Raw genomic sequence first — 11,765 nt, forward strand, 5'->3', positions numbered from 1 at the left:
TCATTCTCCCTTCCAGAAACATCCATCTCCCATCGGTTTATTAGATATTTAGATATATATATATATATATATATATATATATATATATATATCATTATCCTTTCCAGAAACATCCATCGCCCATCGGTTTATCTAATAGCATCACATCCAATTAAGCTACGACACCTTATTCGGTCAGTCACCATTCGCTCACATAGTAGAGCCCCTGTTTCAGTGCACCTGCACACACACGATCACACCTCTGAAAACCGACTCATTTTCCCACTTAATAAACCCCCAACTCCACTACAAACCCCTCTCCATTTTGTATTTTTCTCTCATTTTACATTTATCTTCATCTTCTACCAGCGTCATGGGTACGCTACTTTACTGTTCTCCATAAACTCATTTACACTGTTTTCAATTTGAGATTTTAATTTTAATTTTAATTTTAATTTTAAATCTTTGTTTTTGTTTGTTGTTCAGGCAAAATTAAGATCGGAATCAACGGTACCAGATCATACACACTTTATTTAACAAGGTTACTATTATTGGTATTTATGTGATGAGTTAGGGTTTGATTATAATTATAATTCTATATCCTTAGGTTTTGGAAGAATTGGACGATTAGTTGCTAGAGTAGCTTTACAGAGAGATGATGTTGAACTTGTTGCTGTTAACGATCCGTTTATCTCTGTTGAATACATGGTTTGTATCTATTTGTTTTGTAATTATTTAGGGTTTATAACTGTGATTGTTGTATGATTATGTTGAAATTAGTTAATTAGATGCTGGATTTGTTAGGTTAAAAGTGGTTTTAAGTATGAAATTATGTTTGATGTGTATATGTGTTTTGATTTGTGTGTGTAGACATACATGTTTAAGTATGACAGTGTTCATGGTGCCTGGAAGCATCATGAACTTAAAGTGAAGGATGATAAAACCCTACTTTTTGGTGAGAAATCTGTGGCTGTTTTTGGTTCAAGGTATACACTGCTGATATTTGTTCTATTTTAGTTCTTACTTTATTTCAGTTTAGTGTATAATTATTGTGTGTGTGATACTGTGATAGCTGTTGAATGAATTTTTTTTGGAATTTGTTGAAGGAACCCTGAAGAGATCCCATGGGCCCAAACCGGAGCCGAGTATATTGTGGAATCCACTGGAGTTTTTACTGACAAGGACAAGGCTGCTGCTCATTTGAAGGTGGTAGTGATTTATCGTTGATGATTTGGTTTGATGATTCTTTGTGATTTTAATTCTGCCAGAATTTGCATGATATTGTATTGCTGTGTGATACTAGATGTATGTTTACATTGTTTTTTCAGATTGTTGATTACATATATGTAAAAAATGGACGAAATGCAATGAAATTGTTAGATGCGTAACTTAGAATACAGAGTTTAGTTTTTTAGTATTTGGGTAGCAATGAATGGTATGGTAGGATCAAAGTGATCCTTAATTAGATTTGGCTAATCGGAGATACGTTTACTAGTTTTTTAGTTATCATAAGGGGTGTTAGTTCTGATTATACTTCTGCAATTTCTAATGACCCCCTTCATAGTAGACTTGCATTAGGTGATTCATCGTAGAATAGGTAGTTTCATTCGTGTTATTGCAATAATGTACGTTTAATTCTGATTAAATCAAATTCTCATCATGCTTTATTTTCATATGTTCAGGGTGGAGCTAAAAAGGTCATCATATCTGCACCCAGCAAGGATGCTCCCATGTTTGTTGTTGGTGTGAATGAGAAGGAGTACAAGAAGGACCTTCACATTGTTTCAAACGCTAGTTGCACCACCAACTGTCTTGCCCCTCTTGCCAAGGTAATTGTTCTTTGTTCAAGAATCAAACCATTTTATGTTTTGCTAGCTATTTAGTGTACGGTTGAACTCATTTATTGGAACCATGTGTGATGCAGGTCATAAATGACAGATTCGGTATTGTTGAGGGTCTTATGACCACTGTTCACTCCATCACTGGTGAGTTAGAATTCCTTGCCCATCGCTGTTTGTCCAATTAGAAATGGCAACCTTACCACAATTACTCATCGATTGGCTGATTATGGTTACTTTGAATCTCTAATGAGTCTAAATCAGTTAAGAGAAGGGATTATATATATAAAGTAAACGGCTCAAAGGAACTCCAACACATAAAATTTGAGAAATTAATTTATTACAGCAAGTTGGACTATATTTGTAATATAAGAATCTCTATCATAATACCTGCACAATAATTATCACTGTATCGGTATATAGGTACAAGTCGATAAGAAAGTATGTTGGTTTAGAAAAATCACTGTTTTGATTTAAAACCGTACAACCCTTACCTGCGGAATTTGCCTATTTCACAACTATACTACCGTTATCAGACTTTTATCGACTTTTTTTGTTAATATATTATTCAGCTACACAGAAGACTGTTGATGGACCATCAGCCAAGGACTGGAGAGGTGGAAGAGCTGCTTCATTTAACATCATTCCAAGTAGCACCGGGGCTGCTAAGGTAACTTTTTTTGGGAAATCATGTTTAGAAGTATGCAACTGTATGTGATAAATTGTAACATTATTGTGTAATCTTTAACTTTAATAGGCTGTAGGAAAAGTGCTTCCACAATTGAATGGTAAGTTGACTGGAATGGCGTTCCGAGTACCAACTGTCGATGTCTCTGTTGTTGATCTCACTGTGAGATTGGAAAAGGCTGCCACTTATGATGAAATCAAAGCTGCTATCAAGTAAGCATCAATTTTTTATATATCATTTTGTTTCGTGAACGCTTTTTACCATGGTTGTAATAATGGTTTTGATTTTGGGTGGGTTTCTAGGGAGGAATCTGAAGGGAAGATGAAGGGAATCTTGGGCTACACAGATGAGGATCTCGTATCCACAGACTTTGTGGGAGACAACAGGTATGGGGTTATTTATATCTTTGTTTCTTTAATCTTTTTGAACAATTCAGCTCTTTGTAGTCATGCGTAATTCTGCTGGGTCTTTTCAGTCATGAGTAAAGAGTAGCACTGGACCCAACTCTTATAAAGTTTCAAGAGAATCGAATAGTGGTTAAGTGGAGAATTAATGACTTGTTTTGCTGTCTTGATGTTACAGGTCTAGCATATTTGATGCTAAGGCTGGAATCGCTTTGAATAACAATTTTGTGAAGCTTGTTTCGTGGTATGACAATGAGTGGGGTTACAGGTATATTTCTTTTTTATCCTCTTTATTGTTCTTATCTTCTTATGTGGGCTGCCATTATTCGAAATTTCTGATAATGCCGATGTGTTTTATCCAGTTCACGTGTCGTTGATCTGATCGTTCACATGGCGTCTGTGGAGTAAATTTTTTGGAGACGATGGGCATGTTCTGTTATCCAGCATGTTTGTGTTTATCAGGTAGTAGTATTTTAGTCGCAAGTGTAATAAAGTGCTGGGTAGCTAATAAGGTTTTGTTTCGACTATATACTTGGTCCCCCTTTTTTTTAAGGGTTTTGTTTGATGGGTAGAAATCAAATGGTTGATGAAGTTTGTCCTTTTGGTGTTTATATTTTGTTAAGTGAACCTCCTTTGCTTTATGAATATTATAGTGCCTTTTGAGACCTAACTATGTTATATAGATTATGCTTTTCTTTTGTTTATGGTTATTAGTTTCTATCTAAAGGTCTCGTTTGTATGTCACGTTAGTCTCCAGCTTTATTGGGTTGTAAGTTAGTAATGTCTCGTAGTTGTGTGGAGGTAGAGGTGCACAAACCGGATAAAAAACTGGATCCGGACAAAAAGAAAACCGGATTTTTTTTGTCCGGATTTTCCGGAACCGGTTCCGGACGGCGTCAGATTTTTTTCGGATTTTTTTTCTGGAATCGGTCTTTTTTCGGTTCTCGACGGGATTTTTTTCGGATTTTTTTCGGACTAGGATTCGATGGCCGCATCATTATTAGATTACTAGTATAAATAATATAATTTGCTAGTTTTAACATATCAATGGCCGCATTATTATTAGACGCATTATAAATAATAAAAATTGCTAGTTTTTTTTTTTTTTTTTTTTTAAATATGTAATTTTTTTGATTATCTTCTCAACTCGAAGTTTAGTTAGGTGGTTTATGGACTAAGAAAACACACTATGTACGAGTATTACATAAAATTATTATGTTCAATAGCATTATTCTAAGAAAACACCTATATTATTTACGAGTATTACATAAAATTATTATGTTCAATAGCGTTATTCATTCATTCATGCAAATCACCATTTTGATGCTACTGTATTACTCCCTCCGTCCTATTATAAGTGTGTGCTTACTTTTTACACACAGTTTTTAGGAAATTTCACTAACTTCATTTTTCACCAATCAGAAATCTTCTCTCTCCAGAATAATCTCTTCTTATTGGTTGAAATATAAAGTGGACACTTGTAATGAGACATTTCAAAATAAAAAAGTGGACATTTGTAGTGAAACGGAGGGAGTAATTATTGGTTTGGATCACCCAATACGTAGGAAAATAATTAATAGAACTTTTTGTTTGTCCCACATCGGTTGTGGAAGAAACCAAATGAGACACCATGTGGCAATAAAGGACAAGGAGCTGTGTCATATGTACAATGTTGGGCTAAATTAAATGAGGCCCAAGTATACTAAATTTTGGGCTGTATCTAAAAATTGGCCGTTAATAAAATTATAAATTTTAAACCATAGTGGAAAAATCCAATTCAGAACCGAATAGTTACTTACACTTGTAAACGGATCGGAAATAAAACTGGGCGGATTGTGTCCGGATTTTATCCCGAAAAAATTCGGTTTTCAGCAAAATCCAGATCCGATTGGAACCGGATCGGATCTTGGATCTGGATCTGGATTTTGGGTGTGTCCGTTTTATGGTAGATCCGGTTTTGGATATTTTTTTGGGATCAGATTAGATCCCGTTTTTTTGTGCATCTCCATGTGGAGGTGTTATTTTCTGCTGGTTTACAATGTTATGGACCTTCAATGGGTATTTTTTTTTTTTAACAAGATCAAATTATAAGTTAACACACTATTCAATTGTTTATTAGAGTATTACTTTTATGAGTTTCAATGGCTTGTGAGTAGTAATAGACTACAGCTATTTCGGTAATACATGTGTTTTAATTCTAAGATGGAATAATGTAAACGATTGTGGCTAAACAAATAAGAACACGAAATTGAACAATTTAATTGCAAACCTTCTCTGATCAACTTTAGTCACCATAAAACTTCTTTACAACAAAAAAAATCCAATTTGCAACCCAATAAAACTTCTTTATTCACGATAAAACTTCTTTATTCACGATAAAAGATAACACTGAAAGGATAAAGACATCATATAATTTAAAGATAAACATGAGTTTGTAACAAACTCAAACTATTCAAAGTTTGACTTATCCTCCAGGCAGTAAACGCAGAACATCACATGAATTGGGCTTGAACTCCTAATCTGCGAAATAAGCATCCAACGTAATTGGCCCAATACACGACCCATTGACAGCCCAGCAACCTGCAGCCCAATACTACCAGCATCTACATCATCAACTCCCGACTCGACCTCGAGTCAAAACCGTCAATTTCATTATCAGCGTAAGGTGAAATATCTGCAACATTTGAACGTAGCAGATACGTTATGATGTTCGTTTAACCAAACGGCGTAAAAGATTACCCAAACTGCGATTGACCTCCGTTTTGTGGGTGGTAGTGAACTGCTAAACTTTAACTTGGAACCCAGACAGGTTCACAACGTGCGTCAAAAATGATTAAGGTCCAATAAGGCTGTAGTTGCACGACATCTGGTATTTCAAGATTGAGAGTGCCCAAAAACGTGCTATAATTTGCCCCTATTCCTTGTTAAAATCACATCTCATTCGTAACTAGTCAAATTCTTTAGCAAGTTCATCAACGCTCCAATTTCAGCGTCCTCTATAACACTAAGATTTAACACTCAAGCCAAAACAGAGGTTATGTTGGATATAGTTTTGGTTAGAAGAATTGGATATGGTTGCATAGTATGTAGTGACCCAAACTTTTTCATGTTTATATATATTAATTGAGATTGATATTTACATGATTAAATGTTTTCAACATGTTAAGCAATCAAACTTGTTAAGACTTGATTAATTGAAATATGTTTCATATAGACAATTGACCACCCAAGTTGACCGGTGATTCACGAATGTTAAAACTTGTAAAAACTATATGATGACATATATATGGATATATATATAGTTAACATGATACTATGATAAGTAAACATATCATTAAGTATATTAACAATGAACTACATATGTAAAAACAAGACTACTAACTTAATGATTTTTAAACGAGACATATATGTAACGATTATCGTTGTAAAGACATTTAATGTATATATATCATATTAAGAGATATTCATACATGATAATATCATGATAATATAATAATTTAAAATCTCATTTGATATTATAAACATTGGGTTAACAACATTTAACAAGATCGTTAACCTAAAGGTTTCAAAACAACACTTACATGTAACGACTAACGATGACTTAACGACTCAGTTAAAATGTATATACATGTAGTGTTTTAATATGTATTTATACACTTTTGAAAGACTTCAATACACTTATCAAAATACTTCTACTTAACAAAAATGCTTACAATTACATCCTCGTTCAGTTTCATCAACAATTCTACTCGTATGCACCCGTATTCGTACTCGTACAATACACAGCTTTTAGATGTATGTACTATTGGTATATACACTCCAATGATCAGCTCTTAGCAGCCCATGTGAGTCACCTAACACATGTGGGAACCATCATTTGGCAACTAGCATGAAATATCTCATAAAATTACAAAAATATGAGTAATCATTCATGACTTATTTACATGAAAACAAAATTACATATCCTTTATATCTAATCCATACACCAACGACCAAAAACACCTACAAACACTTTCATTCTTCAATTTTCTTCATCTAATTGATCTCTCTCAAGTTCTATCTTCAAGTTCTAAGTGTTCTTCATAAATTCTACAAGTTCTAGTTACATAAAATCAAGAATACTTTCAAGTTTGCTAGCTCACTTCCAATCTTGTAAGGTGATCATCCAACCTCAAGAAATCTTTGTTTCTTACAGTAGGTTATCATTCTAATACAAGGTAATAATCATATTCAAACTTTGGTTCAATTTCTATAACTATAACAATCTTATTTCAAGTGATGATCTTACTTGAACTTGTTTTCGTGTCATGATTCTGCTTCAAGAACTTCGAGCCATCCAAGGATCCGTTGAAGCTAGATCCATTTTTCTCTTTTCTAGTAGGTTTATCCAAGGAACTTAAGGTAGTAATGATGTTCATAACATCATTCGATTCATACATATAAAGCTATCTTATTCGAAGGTTTAAACTTGTAATCACTAGAACATAGTTTAGTTAATTCTAAACTTGTTCGCAAACAAAAGTTAATCCTTCTAACTTGACTTTTAAAATCAACTAAACACATGTTCTATATCTATATGATATGCTAACTTAATGATTTAAAACCTGGAAACACGAAAAACACTGTAAAACCGAATTTACGCCGTCGTAGTAACACCGCGGACTGTTTTGGGTTAGTTAATTAAAAACTATGATAAACTTTGATTTAAAAGTTGTTCTTCTGGAAAAATGATTTTTCTTATGAACATGAGACTATATCCAAAAATCATGGTTAAACTCAAAGTGTAAGTATGTTTTCTAAAATGGTCATCTAGACGTCGTTCTTTCGGCTGAAATGACTACCTTTACAAAAATGACTTGTAACTTATATTTCCGACTATAAACCTATACTTTTTCTGTATATATTCATAAAATAGAGTTCAATATGAAACCATAGCAATTTGATTCACTCAAAACGGATTTAAAATGAAGAAGTTATGGGTAAAACAAGATTGGATAATTTTTTCTCATTTTAGCTACGTGAAAATTGGTAACAAATCTATTCCAACCATAACTTAATCAACTTGTATTGTATATTATGTAATCTTGAGATACCATAGACACGTATACAATGTTTCGACCTATCATGTCGACACATCTATATATATATTTCGGAACAACCATAGACACTCTATATGTGAATGTTGGAGTTAGCTATACAGGGTTGAGGTTGATTCCAAAATATATATAGTTTGAGTTGTGATCAATACTGAGATATGTATACACTGGGTCGTGGATTGATTCAAGATAATATATATCGATTTATTTCTGTACATCTAACTGTGGACAACTAGTTGTAGGTTACTAACGAGGACAGCTGACTTAATAAACTTAAAACATCAAAATATATTAAAAGTGTTGTAAATATATTTTGAACATACTTTGATATATATGTATATATTGTTATAGGTTCGTGAATCAACCAGTGGCCAAGTCTTACTTCCCGACGAAGTAAAAATCTGTGAAAGTGAGTTATAGTCCCACTTTTAAAATCTAATATTTTTGGGATGAGAATACATGCATATTTTATAAATGATTTACAAAATAGACACAAGTACGTGAAACTACATTCTATGGTTGAATTATCGAAATTGAATATGCCCCTTTTTATTAAGTCTGGTAATCTGAGAATTAGGGAACAGACACCCTAATTGACGCGAATCCTAAAGATAGATCTATTGGGCCTAAAAAAACCCCATCCAAAGTACCGAATGCTTTAGTACTTCGAAATTTATATCATATCCGAAGGGTGTCCCGGAATGATGGGGATATTCTTATATATGCATCTTGTTAATGTCGATTACCAGGTGTTCACCATATGAATAATTTTTATTTTTATGTATGAGATGTATATTGAAATATGAAATCTTGTGGTCTATTGTTACGATTTGATATATATAGGTTAAACCTATAACTCACCAACATTTTTGTTGATGTTTTAAGCATGTTTATTCTCAGGTGATTATTAAGAGCTTCCGCTGTCGCATACTTAAATAAGGACGAGATTTGGAGTCCATGCTTGTATAATATTGTGTAAAAACTGCATTCAATAAACTTATTTTGTTGTAACATATTTGTATTGTAAACCATTATGTAATGGTCGTGTGTAAACAGGATATTTTAGATTATCATTATTTGATAATCTATGTAAAGTTTTTTAAACCTTTATTGATGAAATAAAGGTTATGGTTTGTTTTAAAATGAATGCAGTCTTTGAAAAATGTCTCATATAGAGGTCAAAATCTCGCAACGAAATCAATTAATATGGAACGTTTTTAATCAATAAGAACGGGACATTTCAGTTGGTATCCGAGCGTTGGTCTTAGAGAACCAGAATTTTGCATTAGTGTGTCTTATCGAGTTTGTTAGGATGCATTAGTGAGTCTGGACTTCGACCGTGTTTACTTGAAAAATGATTGCTTAACAAATTTTGTTGGAAACTATATATTTTTAACATGTGAATATTATGTGATATATTAATCTCTTAACGCGTTTGATATTATGTGATAGATGTCTACCTCTAGAACAAGTCCCATTGACTCACCTAATAATAATGAAGAGTCAAATGTAAATTGGAATGATTCGTGGACTGATTCACAAGTTCTCGAAGAGGAACCGGAAGAAGAGTCGGAACCGGAAGAAGAATCGGAACCGGAAGAAGAATCGGAACCGGATGAAGAAATAGAACCGGTGGGGGAAATAATAAAACGGTTAAGTTGTAGCGACCCCGACAAATCGTCAAATGACGGCGTCATCTACGTATGGTCCCATTACATGGTCATAGGTCTTTATAACAAAGTTTGACCGAAAATATGTCGCATTCATTTCATAAAAGGATGTTTCAATGTTTACAAAAGTAATTCCCAAGACAAGTACATAACAAATGTTATAGTTCATATGAAACACGTGCGACATAGTTTAAAGTAGCCAAAAAGACGCTCCACGTAAGCAAGTATACTCGACATCCAATGCAAGTATCAAAAAGAATGAGCGGAAGCATGTATCACCTAAGTTCAAGGACCTGAGAAAAACATAGAGAATCTGTCAACGAAAACGTTGGTGAAATCATAGGTTTAAATAAGTAAGTTAATAAAGGTAAGTCGAACCACAAGATTTGCAACATTGATAAAGTAGTAATACATTCTAAAAGTTAATATTCACGAGCACCCAATTATCAAGGCTTAACGTTTCCTTCCATTGAACCCCATCATAATAGTGTTAGAACATACACTGTTTCTCGAAAATATATTTCACCCGTAGACGGTAGCGAACCGTCCGAAGTGAGGGTTTGTCAAACCCATATGGCCATATAACATAAGTTCTCGCTTACACCCGTCAAGTGTAACTAATGATAATCGAATTGAGGATTTGTGTTCAAACTCGTATGTAGAATGTTTGTTTTCCTGTACTTGTGTTCACTTAGTTTAAAAGAACGTTTATGTATTCTCATCCCAAAAGTAAGTTCAAAAAGAGTAAAAGTGGGACTATGATCTCACCTTTGATTGCAAGAGTGTAATAGTACTTCAACAAGTAAACGTGCAAAGAACAATGCTAGTCTCGACCTAAACAAATAGGTTGTATCAATAACGATAGTCACGAAGGGTCAAAGATGTCCAATTAGTCTTATGGCTCGACACGACTCGATTATGTAGCATGTGAAGCAAATTGTCAAGTTTCATGCAAGATACAAGTATAGAATCATGTTAGAAAGATTGCATAATTAATTGGTTAAGTTTGACAAAAAGTCAAACTTGGTCGGGTCAAAGTCAACGAAAAAAGTCAACATGTTCGGGTCGGGTCCCGGACAAATTTTCTATGCTAATTATTCATATACAAGTATATTAAAACAAATTTCATGTGAATCGGAGGTCGGTAGCTAGTCAAACATTTCACGTGAAATGGGTCCAAGAGGTCAGAATCTGGTCAGGTGATTCTGCGCGCCGCGCGGGGACGTGGCGCGCCGCGCCACTACCTGGGCAGAGAATTCTGGTCAGTTTTTCCAAGTGTGCACGAACCAAAACCTTTTCTAACACAACACTTGACCCGCAAACACTTATAACGCCTATCATACATCGTTGGAAAGGTATTTTGACGAGGAATGCAACTAAACACACCTCATTAATCAAACTTCTACTTGCAACAACCAAAAACCGCAATTAATGTTCCCCATTCAATGCATACAAGTCATAAATGCAATTTAATGATTTGGCAACCAAATTACATGAACGATACGCCGTTTCGAAGGTAGTTAAGCATACAACACAACCTAACACTTACAATTAACATTATCAAGCATTTAAAGCATCAAAATTCAATTTACTTCTATCAAACCCTAACTCAAAATCACAAATTCAACAATCTTGCATATGAAACTAATCTATGTCAACCTACATACCAATTTGAAGCTAGTGATGTTAGGAACACAATTAAATCATGAACTTTCATCATTAAACAACATATGAACACCTAAAACTCAAGATTAAGCAAGCATTCTTTCAATATGAACTAGTTACACCAAAATAGCAAGAACAAGCATACAAAACACATAATCATACTAGACTTGAGCCATAGACACTAATTAACAACCTTTTAACTCAAAAATCTCAAGAACACATAAAATTAGTGATTTTAGAAAGTTACCCAAATTTGATGAAATCGGTATGGAATCGAAGAGGAGATCACGAGGAGTTCAAATATGTAATTTGTTTGGCCTGAAGCTTGATCGATTGAATATGGATGAAGATTTGCTTTTTGATGAATTTAGAGAAAGAGTGGAAGTAATTAGGAAAAAGAGAAAATGAAATGGAAAATGGTGGGG

At 33.9% G+C, this 11,765-nt stretch overlaps 1 protein-coding gene across 1 annotated transcript; it reads left to right on the top strand.

Annotated features, from left to right (window-relative positions):
- The first annotated feature begins 227 nt into the window (after window positions 1–227).
- Window positions 228–3,613, top strand: LOC139892525 (glyceraldehyde-3-phosphate dehydrogenase, cytosolic). Its single transcript, XM_071875635.1, has 12 exons — window positions 228–356; window positions 466–489; window positions 587–687; window positions 850–965; window positions 1,086–1,185; window positions 1,662–1,808; window positions 1,904–1,964; window positions 2,390–2,487; window positions 2,575–2,717; window positions 2,808–2,891; window positions 3,088–3,177; window positions 3,272–3,613. The coding sequence occupies exons 1-12, from the start codon at window positions 353–355 to the stop codon at window positions 3,315–3,317; spliced, it is 1,014 nt and encodes a 337-aa protein (XP_071731736.1). The 5' UTR covers window positions 228–352; the 3' UTR covers window positions 3,318–3,613.
- The last annotated feature ends 8,152 nt before the right edge of the window (window positions 3,614–11,765 follow it).

Source organism: Rutidosis leptorrhynchoides, chromosome 2 (genome assembly GCF_046630445.1).
Source record: "Rutidosis leptorrhynchoides isolate AG116_Rl617_1_P2 chromosome 2, CSIRO_AGI_Rlap_v1, whole genome shotgun sequence".
NCBI lineage: Eukaryota > Viridiplantae > Streptophyta > Magnoliopsida > Asterales > Asteraceae > Rutidosis > Rutidosis leptorrhynchoides.

Bases quoted from the DNA above. Each gene is read 5' to 3' on its own strand.
- LOC139892525 (XM_071875635.1), top strand. The intron at 2,892-3,087 runs GTATGGGGTTAT...TTGATGTTACAG, and splicing joins GACTTTGTGGGAGACAACAG to GTCTAGCATATTTGATGCTA. The intron at 3,178-3,271 runs GTATATTTCTTT...TGTTTTATCCAG, and splicing joins GACAATGAGTGGGGTTACAG to TTCACGTGTCGTTGATCTGA.